The sequence below is a fragment of the Embiotoca jacksoni genome, unplaced genomic scaffold (genome assembly GCF_022577435.1).
Source record: "Embiotoca jacksoni isolate LCO1_2020_lvr unplaced genomic scaffold, fEmbJac1.0.p SCAF_13, whole genome shotgun sequence".
NCBI classification, from domain to species: domain Eukaryota; kingdom Metazoa; phylum Chordata; class Actinopteri; family Embiotocidae; genus Embiotoca; species Embiotoca jacksoni.
Genome location: NW_027185263.1, coordinates 7,723,771 through 7,739,715, shown reverse-complemented (window position 1 = coordinate 7,739,715; position 15,945 = coordinate 7,723,771). Strand labels below are relative to the sequence as shown.

The 15,945-nt window shown below is 42.6% G+C and overlaps 1 protein-coding gene across 1 annotated transcript; it reads left to right on the top strand.

Annotated features, from left to right (window-relative positions):
* Positions 1–3,575: 3,575 nt before the first annotated feature.
* On the top strand, positions 3,576–14,650 carry LOC138195990 (spidroin-1-like). Its single transcript, XM_069145647.1, has 19 exons — positions 3,576–3,651; positions 6,889–7,011; positions 7,127–7,147; positions 7,388–7,492; positions 9,368–9,471; positions 9,519–10,059; positions 10,116–10,172; positions 10,463–10,543; positions 10,647–10,694; positions 10,817–10,879; positions 10,968–11,015; positions 11,172–11,234; positions 11,565–11,735; positions 11,919–12,203; positions 12,364–12,396; positions 12,507–13,102; positions 13,155–13,286; positions 13,635–13,799; positions 14,552–14,650. Exons 1-19 carry the CDS (start codon positions 3,576–3,578, stop codon positions 14,648–14,650), a joined length of 2,811 nt encoding a protein of 936 aa, XP_069001748.1.
* Positions 14,651–15,945: the final 1,295 nt, after the last annotated feature.

The following is a 15,945-nucleotide window of genomic DNA, read 5'->3' as shown; positions in this document are numbered from 1 at the left end:
GTTATTTCTATTATTGGTCCAGAATCATAGGAAGACGATAGGACTACATAGTACAGTATTACAACTATACAAAATGGCCTCTAGGAAAAATCTGTTTGAATTTTGAAACAAGTTTTGAAAGCTGAAATGTACTTTGGTTCATCACTGTTTCCAACATTGTGCTGTAATAACACTGCTATGGGTGGTACGGTTTTGTTTTGCTCTGCTTCTATGCAGGACTAGTTTAACGTTGAGGATATGGACGACAGTGTGTTAGAAAGTCAGCTGCTTTGTTCAAATGTGACAACACTTCCGTCCTCCTCCGACAATCATGACTCAGCGGCGGCAGGATCACAGGAACATTCATGCATTTGAACGGATGTTGGAAGATGCCCCGTCCATCCCAAGACTATTAAGCTTAAATTTACAGTTTTACAGTCCATTTCACGAGACTTGCAATTAACCAGAAACCCACATGAACGCTGGGAGGACTCTACAGAGGAAAAAGAAAAACTCTTGTGTCCTACTGACCATACTGATTTAATTTTCCTCTGGTGTTTACATACGCAGGTGCGAATGTAATTACGTCACTATGAATGTAGTGGAAAGTTGCACTCAGAATGAATAAACAGCTGGAGTTTTTCTCATTGTAAAAACTAACTCTGAAACATTCCTCTGACTACTTCCACTATGAGAGGCTCTTCTATGTTGCTTTTTAATTAAGGTCAGTCTCAGGTGTAAGACTGAGGGAATGATCTGAGATTTTACCTCCCTTGCAAAGAAGTACATTCATATTTTAAGTGTTGGAGAGACCTGATGAAGATGTTGTAAAAGAGAAAAAGGTGGTCGATATGAGCACTGCACTCCAGATTCAGGGAGTTTTCAGGTAAAATCTATGGATATAAGTCAAATCTCATATGCCGCTGATTCACTAAATGTGGTCCTCCACCTGGTGGCAAAAGTATTTCAAAGGCCTAACAAATGCACTGTAACTGGTCCAGTTCCAAAAATTACATATTACAATGATGGAAAAATGAGTGGTAAATCATTCTGTTAGCCACGTACAACACAGTATAACATTAGCTGGTCGAAATGGCATTTGGATTCCTCAGTTGTTGATTTTAGAAAGAAGAATGAAGGAAAATTTTGAAACAGCTTCTCGGTCCAAAAAGCAGTCGATAGGTCAGAGACAACGCCGGAGACCTGACAGGTCAGATGAATCTTGGACAGAGATCTGCAGCGGCAAAAAAAAGCTGCTGCTATGTGCCTCCCTCTGCTGATTTTTTTTTTTATTTTTGTGAATTCTCTGATTATTTATCTTTGACTTTGAAACAGGAGCCTTATGTTGTTGTTATTTAGCCTTTCTGAGGAATATTGCAGTGAATTTTATTTCATGAAAAAAAGCATTGGCATCTGCAGTGAGAAGTAATACTTTGGGAAATTTGGTTTGGTGCATGGTTCAAATACTTAGGAAACCTCTGACATATGCACCATATGGCTGTGATTGTAAGTCGTGGTCGATCATAATGTTCAATCTAAGTCTTAACTTCACACCTGTATTAATGACCATTAGAGTAAAAAATACATATGGCTCTTTGAATGTACTTTTCATTTTACCTTCATTCTACGATTACTATTACTTCAGTATTGTTTCACTGCATAACTATGTAGTTCCATCAAAGTTAAACACAAAGCATACCGGGTCTGAAAACATAGCAATAAAACTACACTTTAAGACCAATTATGGGTGCTCAGGTAGCACTGCCTCTCTCCTTCTCTCTCTCTAACACACACACACACACACACACACACACACACACACACACACACACACACACACACACACACACACACACACACACACACACACACACACAAATGTACACATACACTCGTACAGAAATACAAATATACAATTACACTTATTTACTAATTGAGCCGTTTTGGACTGAACTCAGAGCCGAAGGTTTCCACATGATCACATCGCAGAAACATTTGCCACATTTCAGATTGGTGTAAACTCAGATCAGCCTGTGCGGCTGCTTCAGTCAGTCATTGTTAAAGACAGAACACTGCAAAGCAACTTTGTTTGATAATGAGATTAATTTTACTGACCACTTGTAGCTCAGAAGCCTTGTTTGGCTTGTCCACGAGTCCATGAGACGAAGGATTACAGCTCTAAGTTACTTAAAGAATGAATACTCATGTTCTCCTCTAAGAGGGTCAGTGGGATTGTCTGAAAAATGTCCACTCAACAACTATGAGGCTACATTTTACTGCCAAAGGATGAGCACAGAGATCTCTGAAAGAGAATTCAAGAGTGTTTCTCTCAGTGTTTGGGTGCCATTAGCTCATTTTCTTCAAATTTCAGGGCCCATTACCTCCAGAGAAAGAAAATGTTTCAGCAAACCTGCCAGACTCAGACATCAGCCCTCAGGAGCTGCGATGGGACCAGCCAGCCCAAACATGGAGAAAAACCCCAGGAATACCACTGGTCGAAATAAAAACACTGATTGTTTCCAGGTATCTGGACTTGCCTGTCTCTCTGGCAGCTAGGAAACAAAGCGGTGAGACACAAAGGCTTTGTGGGTGAATGTCTTAAGGTGATGCCACTCGTTCTTGTTAAACACCACACATTTGACTTTTCACTTTCTTTCACTTTTCTGTTCTTTGTCTGCTCTTTTTTCTCTCCTATACTTTGCCGTAACTTTTAAGTGTCTTCTCTCCTCCCACAGACGTGTTTTACTCATGCAGAAAACACTATGATGTGACTTCATTCTGGGATTCACCCACTTCAGGTATAAATATTTCATTTGGCATGAACATCTGACGTGTGGACGCCCGCCACACTACCTCCACCTCCCACCAATGTAATTCACACAATAAGCTGCAGCTACAATGTTTATGTCTCTGTCCATCATCCATATCTACGGTTACATGCCAGTCTCACAATGCTTATGTTATCATAATTTAATTTTTAGGAAAGCTCATCCTCTGAAGCTGCATTACATTAGTAGCTACCAAAGACTCATCATATGTGCTTTATTGAGTCAGTTTTTACGAGATTTAAACATGACACCGTTTGGAAATCCACCAGACACTTCTGGCACGGTTCCCTTTTTCTGTTTGAGATGTGGAGACAAAGAAAAGCAGTGACCTGCACTTTTTTTTTTACAATTCACAGACTCCCTTGTCACTCATTCATCTCCTTCCTCTCTCACTCGCTCTCACTCTCTCTCACCCCCCACCCAGCCTCCACTCCAATGTCTTGGCAGTGGAGAGTCAAATAAATGCAGCCCAACAGTCATTGGAGGGGTTAGAACAACCCACTTGATTTAATGAGGTGATCCAGTGTGTTTTCTGCCCCCCCTCTTTCCTTGTCTATCTTTCTCTGTGTCTCTTAGCCAATTACACAGTGTCCTGTTTTGCATCCTTCCCCCCCCCCCCCCCCCCCCCCCCTTTTCTTTCTTTCTTTTTTTTTTTTAGCTCTCACTCATTTTTCCCTCCTTCTTTCTAAAGGCCTTGTTGAGTCCTGATAGGCTTGCCGGGCATAAAAACCTGGAGCTCAGGAGAGGAGAAGGACATTTTGAAGCGAGATGGCAAGAGGGACGGTGGCCACGTACCTGCAGGGAGTCCTTCTCCTGGCGCTGTGGAAACCCTCGCTGCAAGGAGGTGGGTTCCCCCGCTTTTAGCATGTGTATGGCGCTCAGCACTGCAGCACCTGTGGATCAGTTGTCACATAAAGTTTATGTAGCAGAAGAGAGATGCATGCACTTTGTTTTACTGGTAGTTCAGTAAAATCTTTCATGAGATTTAGAAGATTTTAGATGCTGCAACTAATGATGATGATGATAATAATGTTGTCTGGGTACCACTGAATTTCTCAAGCATGCACGCTGTAAGAAATGTCCAAACACCTACCAAAGAGGTGAACTTACTTCAGACTGGTTTCACTGAAGAGAATCACAATATGTTTTGTTAAATTCATCTCCAGTGAGGAACCTGACAGTGGAGCATGTTAGACTGAGCTTTCAGAAGAGATGCTTTAGCCTCCATGTATCACAAAGGTTTTAAGAAAAGTGAAAACTCCTTTCAGAGTAAAGTATTTTTCTCCTAATAATGAAAAAAATCTGTCAATTTTTTTTTTTTTGTCGAAGAATTGATAACTACCTACACACTTTTTAAAAATGCATTTCTTCGTGTTTGTCTGGATGAACTTTGAAAGTAATTAAGTACACACACCTGTCAAATGAGGATGTCTCTCTTCCAACAAAACACTGTATGACAACACTGTCACAAAACCCAGGTGCATTTTTCATTCCAGCTCTTCCTCCTCTTGAGGCATGACGTCTTGACAGCAAGGTGTAAATTAAAGCTTTTAATGAGGTGCTACACCCTATAAAATAATGTCATTATGCCCACGTGGTCCAGGGCTTTTTTTCATTGTCTTATCTGTTTAAGCTTTGAGTTGGCCGATGAGAGGAGGTTCCCTTCAACTCTTCCTTGTCTTGTTGGAGGAGAGTTCGGGTGGTTAAAAGGCTGTTGTGTAATTTGAATTCATACAAGGTCAGGCTGAACCTCTGCACACTCAGTGGAGAGTAAGTACACGTCATTGATGGTTTGTTTGTTTTGGTTTTACTAAAGTGGACTGGATAAGTATCTAAAGCTCTGTATTTTTTTCGCCATTAGCTTGAATCAAAAGGAAACTGAGAACTTCTTAGGACAGAATATTCACTGAGTAACTCAGTGATGAAGACACTTACATTTTAGAAGTGATGTGCAATAATGCAGTCAGAATACCAAACCCTTTGGCTTTAATCCACCTGGAACAGAACAGGGATTTTTAGGACAACTTAATCTACTTCTACTCGGGAAAGAGGCTGAAGCCATGATGCTGCATTTACTGCTGGAAAAAAAAAAAATAAATCTAAATTCACTACGTTTTTGACCAAATTCTCAACATCTGCAACAATATTGTAGCAATGATAAACCATGGTAACTTTAAAACCAGTATATTGTGACTTTTTATGAGTCTTTATAACATAATTGGTGGTGAATCCATACAGGTTTTCCTTGATCTGAATACAATTTACAGTCTACAGCCACACAAGCAGGTCTGTAAAGTTTTAGCATTTGCTGTCAAGAAAACCAGACTGTTACCAGATACTAAAAACCAAAACACTGAACAAACTGAAATTTTGAGCTGATGATGGCAACAAAGTTCACAAAAAACATGGATGCACTGAAGTGCATTCAAGGTAATTCATTCAGACACATTTCATCATGAACCACAAATGTCCACCAGCTGATGGCGCTGCAGGAAAGAATCACCAAATCCTTTGGGATTCGATCCAGGTTATCATGCCGTAAAATAGCAATATTTAGATACGAGCAGAGCAATAAATTGAGACAAACACCATTAATCCATAATGAGATATTAATGACAGAGAAGAAAAATATCCTTTCTACACAATGAACAAATCATTCGAGTGTATGGTTGTACCTGTCCAGTGTCTCATTTCAATAAAGATTCCTCCAAAAACAACAAAACCGTTCCTGTCCTGCACCATCCAGCTGACAATGAATGACTGAAGACTTCAGTTATTTACTGTGTTGTTAATGTGCTGTACATTGCAATACTGTGAGATCAGTTACTCACATTTTTTAGGAATCCCTACAGACCTCGTCTTTTCACATCTGGACTGTGGGATCTTGAAAAACTTTTCCTTTTATAGCTGTGTTTCTATTTTGAGCGATCATGATTTGTGAAACACAACATAGGTGCAGAAAAGTGTGAGAATTATTTCTGCCTTTTGGATGAGGCGGCATTTGTTATCAGCTACAGAAAGACTCAGACACCAAGAGAGCTGATAGTAGCTGTACATAGACACACATTAACACACTCAACACAAGGACACACACACACACACTCTGTCTCTCTCTGCTTGTGTGGGATCTGATCTTATTATTTTTGTGCAATCCTTGTTATTTTGGCAAATTAAACGAGTTAAAGGTTGGCAAAGAGGAGAAAATGATGCCTTATTAGTCATCAGTGATGACTCATGGATTCCACAAATTCTATCGCCTGTTTGGAACCAAAACAATGAAAACACAGTTCAGCATTAAACTGATGTGTATAAATGTATTTTTCTGCTTATAAAAAGAACAATGTTAATCATTTTATTCATAAAACATTATATTTTAACAGGAACACAGCTGCAGAAACTAAATATCATACTGTAAAAGGATTTTGCACATCTGTTTGTATCAGGTGTATACATACCCACTGGTGGTGCTGCAGGAGGAGCTGGAGCTGGGATAGGACCAGGTGGGACTGGAACAGGATTTGGTCCTGGAGGAGCCGGGACAGGATTTCAGCCTGGTGGAAGAGGTGGACCAGGAGGAGCTGGTGCTGGTCTAGGAGGCTTTGGACCAGGAGCTGGTGGAGGTAGATCACATTTGTGTTTTGTGCTGAATAACATTTGAGTTTTAAGTTATAAATCAGTCAAGAGTCTAACTGTCCGAGAGAAGACTTGGACTTAAATCACTAAATGCGAACACAGACATCAGCATTCCTTTCAAATGCAGCTGAGCTCATTAAAAATGATACTTAAACATTTAAGATTTTGTCATCGCTTATGTTTGAGCTACGTATTTCAAATTTTCACTATCTTTTGTTTAAATGACATCAGTTTCTGGAAGAGATCCAGGTTACGAGCCAGAAAAAACAGACGGTGTGTTTTAATGTCTCACAGATAATGAATTCCTCATGCTGACTTCAACCACAAGAAAAGATCTGTCTGCAAATTTGCAATTGATGTTTTTCTGCTTTCTCTGTGTTGATTTCTGGTCTGACTTCGTCTACATAAATATTGTGTTTTTTCAATTCACAATCCTTCTAATCCTCAGGTGGATATGGTCAAGGACCTGGAGGTGTTGGACCAGGTGGAGTCGGACCAGGAGGTTTCAGACCCAATAACTTTGGTCCAGGGAGTGGTGGATTGGGAGTCATACCCGGAGGTGTTGGGGCTGGTAAGACAATGATAGCTGGCTGACATCTTTCTTCCACCACCTGTACAACAAATTCTTGCTACACTTTAATCATGTTACTGTTGATTTAATTGTCATGATTTCATTCTTCTAACAGGTGGAAAACCTCCAAAAACAGGTGAGACTTTGTTAGAGTTCTGGTTCAAGACTGTGGTTTTCATTAAGACCAAAAGAAGCTTCTTCAAAACATTAAAGCTCAAACGTCATGGAATTTATGCATGAAATATGTTCAAAGGTTGTTTTTTAAGGTGTGGAGGAGCAACCCTACAGACCATTGAGATGGCTCTAACCTCTTAAAACAAAGCAACAGCGACTTGTCTCAATATCTTACTCCTTTCAATATCTTACTTCTCTCTAGGAGGTGGTTACGGTGGTCGTGGAGCAGGGCAGGGAGTTGGAGGTGTAGGAGGAGGACTAGGACCTGGCGGAGTCGGGGCAGGTGGTTTTGGACCAGGTGGTGTTGGTCCTGGAGGCTATGGAACTGGGCCTGGAGGAGTTGGTCCAGGTATGAATGGTTTTTTTTTTTTTTTTTTAATTTTGGCAGGATTAAGTAATAAAGATTTGTCTCTTGCATCCAGGACCTAATGGAAAACTTGGGAGTCGATTATTTGAAAGACAATATTAAAAAAACATCACCCTCATTACGCACACATGGACTCAGTTTACATTGGGATTAGTCATGGAAAAGTTTCAAGATAGCATGGGAATAACTAATAACTGCTACAGCCTGTCCGATCACTCAAAAGATGGGTGTAAAATTGTCACAATAATTCCCGACTGCATAAATACTGGTAATCTTTTGAAGGCCTGGTAATTTAGTTTTTTAAAGTAAGAGTCATGAACACAACCATCATTTGAAGGCACGATTCGATTATCTAAGACGCCTGCTAGATTTACTTGCATCCTCACAATAAGAGGAAGTTATGTGTTCACGTCAGCAACTCTACTGTAAATATTGTTCCTGTGGTCAGTTCAATGCAGCAGGATAAAGATTGCATACATGTACCATTATTTTATTTCCTCACTACCTCAAGGTTAAAAGCTATTGTTGGGGGGCCACCCACCCTCTCCCACACAGATGTGCACACACACAGTGATAAAGGCTAATGCATTGGGCATGGCAGGCCCCTGATAAAGGACGGAAGTCATCACGTCAGTCACAAAGACTGATTTGCTTTGGAATTTCAGGCCTCTCTGTTTTTCATCCCCCAAACATGCGAGTTGCCTGTGCAGGATGAAGAATGTTGGTGATAATATTTCTTGGAGGTTAAGCCTCGGCTTTGTGGAACCTTTTGAAATCCACCCATTATGCCGGTGGGTAGGAAATAGGTCAGTGTTAGCACAGGAAAACAGACTCATGTGTCACATTTTCCAGTTTACCAAAAGTCTGGCCATCTTAGTCGAACATGTTTTTCATCCACGGCACACAATAACTTATATTTTAATGTGGTGTGGTGTGTTTTACTTTGCTCCATCCTGAAGAACAAAATGCAAACAAGTTAACCTGAACAAGTAACAGGAGGTGTGAATTTATAAAAGTAAAAAAAAAAAAAAAAAATCCCTTCAAGCAAAAACTGTGCAAGTGAACACACTGACAAGGAGCTGCTTACAATTAGAAAATATTGCAGAAAATAGAAACAAACAAGATTAAGTTGCTGCGTAAAGCTAGAAATGACTGACCAGGCCTCCACACAGACTTCTAATTGATTTAAGAGGTTTAAAAGTCCAGCACCTAAAACAAAGACCTTCATGGAGAACAATTTAAGTGACCTTGTGAGGTTTATCTTGGGCAGCCATGATACATGTGTAACATCACAAAAGGGTGTTGTCGCAAAGGGACATACTAAATTGATTAATGTATGATTTAGTGTATTATAGTCCCTGAGCCAGGAAGTGCTACTGTAAGTACTCCCTCTCTTTTATCTCCTCACAAGGATATGGAGGCCTCGGAGCAGGGGGTTTGGGTGGAGCAGGCCTCGGAGCAGGAGGCCTTGGGACTGGTGGAGGTCTGGGAGCTGGAACGGGCTTCATCCCTGGAGGTCAGTGGTTTTCATTTGTTTACATCTGTTGTGACTCTTGCTTGTGTAACGTCTATATACCTCCTGGGTAGCTGCTGGACCATAGTGATCCATAAATCATAATTTGCCAAAGCAATTAGTGTGGCACAAAAAAATACAAATGAACCTGTCCAGCAGCTACAGAAAAGTTCCTCACAAGTACACGATAATACTGCTGAAATATGATTACTGTTCCCTTCTGCTGTCATTTACTCTACAGTTTAATATATTGTTTAGCTCGAAGGTGTATGAGTGGTAAAGAAGGTTCTGTCCTGATGCAGGTGGCTATGGAGGATTTGGAGGTGGTTATGGACCAGGTGGTGGAACTGGTCCAAAACCCCCTAAAACAGGTAACTACTGTTTATGTTTCCACATCAAAATTATAGTTTTAATCATTGCAGTGTCATTGACTATTTGTATTTTTCACCTTAGGTGGTGTTGGAACATCGCTTGGAGGAACGGGTTATGGACCTGGCGGTGCAGGATTTGGACCTGGTGGTGCAGGATTTGGACCTGGTGGTGCAGGAGTTGGGCCTGGCGGTGCAGGATTTGGACCTGGGGGTGCAGGGGTTGGGCCTGGTGGAGCAGGATTTGGACCTGGTGGTGCAGGAGTTGGGCCTGGCGGTGCAGGATTTGGACCTGGGGGTGCAGGGGTTGGGCCTGGTGGAGCAGGATTTGGACCTGGGGGTGCAGGGGTTGGGCCTGGTGGAGCAGGATTTGGGCCTGGGGGTGCAGGGGTTGGGCCTGGTGGAGCAGGATTTGGACCTGGGGGTGCAGGGGTTGGGCCTGGTGGTGCAGGATTTGGGCCTGGGGGTGCAGGGGTTGGGCCTGGTGGAGCAGGATTTGGACCTGGGGGTGCAGGGGTTGGGCCTGGTGGAGCAGGGTTTGGACCTGGGGGTGCAGGGGTTGGGCCTGGTGGAGCAGGGTTTGGGCCAGGCGGAGCAGGATTTGGACCTGGTGGTGCTGGGGTTGGGCCAGGTGGAGCAGGTTATGGACCTGGTGGTGCAGGATTCGGGCCTGGCGGTGCAGGATTTGGACCTGGCGGTGCAGGAGTCGGGCCTGGTGGAGCTGCTGTGCCAGGAGGAGGTAGATAATATGATTTAGTTATACTATAATGTATACAAAAACATAAACTGTATGTATTCTACAATAGCGAACATGGTTTTGAAGATTAAATGCAATTCATCAAGCACAAACATTAACAAGAGTTAAAACAATGTATATTTTATTTCTAAAGGAAACTTTATCTCAAGAATTAAACACATATTTTAAAGTTTCCTCTTGTTTACTGTCAACTTTTCAATAAAGTATTCTGTGTTCCCATTAAATTCTGTTTACAAAATGTTTTGTTTACTAAAGTGACTTTTCTGTTTCAGTTCCTGTGCTGCCACAGACTGGAACCACTGGGGGAGGACCTGGAGGAAAGAGCGGTGGTAAAGCATCAAAACAAGTTCCAGGTAAACTCCTAAACATTACAACCCATGTGTTACTAAAGGTTCTACGACATCAGTTTATAGTTTATAATCAATCAATGTTATAAATATGACTTTGGTGACACAGGTGTTGGAGTGCCGGGACTCTATCAAGGTGGATTTGTACCAGGCCAAGGTATGTTGTAACACAAGAAACTTAAGAATATGGGTACTAAACAATACAATAATATGCCGTTATGAGGAACTCTATGTGCTTACAGAAAAAGTTTTATGTGTCTTTCCGTCTCATCCTCTCAGGTTTTGGAGGCCGTGGTGTTCTCCCTGGAGTGGCCACCGGATCTGGACTCGGCCCTCAGACTGGTTTGTAATGTGTTATGAATCCTGGAACGTGACATCTTTACATAGCACACCTGCCTAAAAATAAAAATTGTTGTCTCATTCCTCGCAGGGGCTGGAGTACTCGGTCAAGGGGGTGTTGGACAAGGAGGAGCAGGCAGTAAGTGTCATAAAGTCTTTGCAATATTACAAGCAGATCTGTTTTGTATTACTTGAACTTTCATATTAAAAGAATAATAAAGAATAATAAATGCTAGTCCAGAGTGCAAGTATTTCAAAGGATGAGTATCTGTGTTAAGTGTATTTCTCACATTAGATGGTCGCGGACAGCAGCTGCCTGGAGTCTTCCGTGGTTATCCTCTCATATCACCAAAAACAGGTACACGGGAACAATGTTCATCTGCAAGTAACATAACATGAAATAAGTGATAAATGTAGATGAGGAAATATTGTCTACAGTAAAAATTATTTATTGTTTCTTTACAGGGGCGGGAAAATCGAAGAAGCTGGCCAAAGCTGCAGCAAAATACGGTAAAAAGACATTAGTTGAGGCATTAATCTTGTTTTCAAAATAACGGGCATAATGTGTTACCATCATCAAATAAGTAAATATTCACAACTGATATTTTTGTACACTTTCTTGAGGTGGAGGTGGAGCTGGAGGTGGCGCACTTGGCCAAGGAGGCACTTTAGGAGGTGTGGCTGGAAGACTCCCTGGAGGGGGAGTCACACCTGGATTTGGAGGCGGAGCTGGAACTGGAGGTGTGCCTGGATTTGGAGGCGGAGCTGGAACCGGAGGTGTGCCTGGATTTGGAGGCGGAGCTGGAACCGGAGGTGGGCCTGGGTTTGGAGGCGGAGCTGGAACCGGAGGTGGGCCTGGGTTTGGCGGTGGAGCTGGAACCAGAGGTGGGCCTGGAGCAGGCAGCGGCTTACCTGGTTTAGGTAAATCTAAGTATACTTTGTCCAGCTCTATTAAGTAATTTTTCAACTCATATAATGTTATTTCCCATTCTTGGAAAAATTGCCTTTAATGACACACTCAAACTGCCTTCAATTTTTCCAGGCAGCGGAGGAGTTGGTACAGCTGGAGGCCTTGGAGCTGGAGGACCTACCTCTGGGATTGGAACAGGTGCGGGCTATGGTTTTGGTCCAGGTGGTGTCAGCACTGGCGCAGCTGGAGGCCTTGGAGGCGGACGACTGGGAGGAGGAGTTGGCCTCGGCACTGGTGTGGGACCAGGCTCTGGGATTGGTTTTGGTCCAGGTGGTGCTGGCACTGGGCCAGGTGGTCTTGGCTTTGGTCCTGGTGGGGCCGGCACTGGATTAGGAGGAGCAGGAACAGGACCTGGGGGTAATTATGAATAAGCAGATTTATGGTTTTAGAAAATTCAGCCAATAATTATGCAACAGTAAAAGCTAAAAAAAAAAATACAGTATCAGTACACTGAACAGTAACAGCTTAACAGTGTCCAGTACTTCAATGTCTTTCATAATCTATGTTTGTATTTCAGGATATGATGCCAGTGCCAAAGCTCGTAAATACGGTAAGAATAATAAGATAACGAAACAACTGTAGGCCACTGTATTACCATTATATTTTTGGATTTAACAAGAACTTCAAAACAAATAAAAGATGATTTTTCTCTCCATATAGGCATGTTAAGTGGGGCACTTGGAGGTCAAGGAACAGGTACTGGAGGAGTCAGGCCCGGTGGTGCTGGCACTGGATATGGACCAGGTGGAGTTGGGCCCGGTGGTGCTGGTGCTGGCTATGGACCAGGTGGAGTAGGACCAGGTGGAGTTGGACCTGGTGGTGCTGGTACTGGCTATGGACCAGGTGGAGTTGGACCTGGTGGTGTTGGTACCGGCTATGGACCAGGTGGAGTAAGACCAGGCGGAGTTGGACCTGGTGGCGCTGGTACTGGCTATGGACCAGGTGGCGTTGTACCTGGTGGTGCTGGTACTGGCTATGGACCAGGTGGAGTTGGACCTGGTGGCGCTGGTACTGGCTATGGACCAGGTGGCGTTGTACCTGGTGGTGCTGGTACTGGCTATGGACCAGGTGGAGTTGGACCTGGTGGCGCTGGTACTGGCTATGGACCAGTTGGAGTAAGACCAGGCGGAGTTGGACCTGGTGGCGCTGGTACTGGCTATGGACCAGGTGGAGTTGTACCTGGTGGTGCTGGTACTGGCTATGGACCAGGTGGAGTTGGACCTGGTGGCGCTGGTATTGGCTATGGACCAGGTGGAGTAAGACCAGGTGGAGTTGGACCTGGTGGTGCTGGTACTGGCTATGGACCAGGTGGAGTTGGACCTGGTAGTGCTGGTACTGGCTATGGACCAGGTGGACTTGGACCTGGTGGTACTGGCTATGGACCTGGTGGACTTATACCTGGCGGAGTTGGACCAGGTGGTGCTGGCTATGGACCTGGAGGTAAGATAAAAAAAAAAAATTAAAAAAAAGAAACCCTTCAAATCAGGAAGCCTGTCAGAATTCAAACAGATCCACTGGCTAATATTCTACTTTTACATACTTTTGACGTGTTTGCAGGTTACGCTGGTGCCAAAGCCCGAAAATATGGCAAGTTTAAAAAATGTTTTTACTAAATGTCTTTTGATCCTTAAATTAAATCTGTGATTGCATGACGTTTGTATAAAGAGACAAAAATGGAACTGCAGCCGTTAATGATGTTATTTATTTTTCCTATTGTGAGAAACGACTTGTTTGTCAGTCGAGTCTTGTCTGGATGCTTTATGTTTCATAAGATGCTGCTCTCGGCAGGTCTTCCTGGAGGTGCTGGAGGTGCCCTGGGGGCAGGAGGACTTGGGGCTGGAGCTGGGCCTGGTTCTGGGCTCGGAGTTGGAGGAGGGGTTCCTGGACCTGGAGCTGTTGGAGGTGGACCGGGAGGCTTTGGACCGGGTAGCTTTGGACCAGGCGGAGCTGGAGGTACAAACAGAAAATCAACACTGTCGGGTTTTTCCTCAGAAACTTTAGAAAACAAACAGAAAGAGAAAGATTATTAAACACATTGTGCACATGAAAAAAATACAAAATTAGTAAATAAATAGTAAATATTTATAAACTAATTAGTTAACATGTCTGTTGCTGTGTATATAATTGTCTGTCTGTTTCTTGTGGTCATTGTTGTGGAGTTTTAAGACCAGCGTACTGCTGCAAAAAAAAGGCTCATTAGAATTACAGGACTTAATAAAAAAGATCTTAATGAAAGTACATCAAACATATAAAACCAGCACATTTATATGAGCTCCTTCTATGCACATCTTTTAATTCCCTGGTGTTTTTCCTGCAGGATATCCTGGGGGACCCAAGTCTCTCAAATATGGTGCGATTTATACATTCTTTTAAAACATCTAATTCATTTAAAAAAAAAAAAAAAAAAAAATTGTCAACATGCCAATTGCATGATCTCTCAAAACCTATGACACCTGTGGCATTGTACTGTGTAGTACAAGTACATACTTTAGAGTGGACTTTTATGGTGACCAGTTTAAGACACACCTCTGCAGTAATTACTCTGTGATTTGTGAACATTTGAGAGAAATAAACCTTTTTGTTTGGATAGATCGTTTTCTTCAACTCGTGAAAAATGGATGCAAAAACCAGAGTAGTGCCTTTATATTAGATGTTTTTCGTGACCTCATTAGAGACGAACTGCTCACATACTTGCTCCTCCCCAGGGCTTCCTGGTGGTGGCGGAGCCCCTGGATCTGGTCTGGATGGGAGATTCGGTGGTCCGGCAGCAGGAGGCTATGGCCCAGGGGCCGGGGGAGCACTAGGGGCTGGAAGAGGATATGGACCGGGTGGATATGGGCCTGGAGTTGGATCTGTGGCTGGGACTGGTTACGGACCAGGTGGAGGTTATGGTGCAGGACCAGGGGCTGGATATGGAACAGGTTCAGAGGGCAATTTTAATTTTGTTCAAGATTAATTTTGCCACAGTTAAATTAAAACAACTTGCTAGAATCCCAAAACTAAATTATTTCTGTTTTTAACAGGTTATGGACCTGGATCAAAACCTGCTAAATACGGTATGAAAATGTTGTTAAAACACAATGGATGTTTAATAGATAGATAGATTCTTTATTAATCCCGCAAGGAGAAATTTATTAATTAATAATGAATTCATTCTAATTCCTGTAAAAGCTACATTATTTTCATGTAATTTTAGGTCAAGGTGGAGCAGGTGCTGGAGGGGTCCTTGGAGGTGGAGCAGGACGAGGTGGCAAGTTGTTTACTTATAAAGATATCAATATTTTTTTGGAGTTTCTTATAGACGTAGGTCAAACTATTTTTTATTTTGTACAATTCAATAGGTGGCTACCGACCAGGAGGCTTCGGAACGGGCACTGGAGGTCTAGGTTGGTTTTCACTGGTGTCTGTGTAGTAAAGTGTCATTTTATTGGGGTCACGTTAAAAGTGAAAGTCACATTTAAGTATAAACTATTCCTTTCTTAACTATCTTATATGTCGTTTTCTCTGTCGTGATCCACAGGCTTTGGTACAGCTGGATCTAAAGCTGCAAAGTACGGTAAGGTTTGACAAGACTCTGTGTCGAGTGTGTGTACAGTAGTTTGGGTTTATAAGCACTTCTTTTGAATTTACCAGATAACCTCTTCTATAAACTGTAGGGAAACCAGGTGGAGTTGCACCAGGCACAGGAGCAGGTACTGGGACCGGAACTACAGGAGCAGGACCAGGGACCGGCACTGGTGTTTCAGTAAATGGCACCGGCAGCAGTGCAGGGACAACAGCTGGACCCAGTGGTGAGCCTCGTTTTGAAGACTAGATACTTTAGCTACAACTGATTATTAGCTATTAATAAGATGATTTATGTATTTATCAGGAGGAGTTGGAATCACAGGAGGCACACCAGCTCCAGGATCAGAAGGTATCACATACAGTGTTACAGTACACACAAACAAAATGCAAATAAGTCACATATTACAAGAAAAATACATTTGCTCATTCCAGTACATTAGTTTTAAAATAAAATGCATCCAACAAGGGCAATAGATGGTGACTGAATGAGAGGTGAGACAATTATACCATTGACTTTGTTTGATTTATTCAT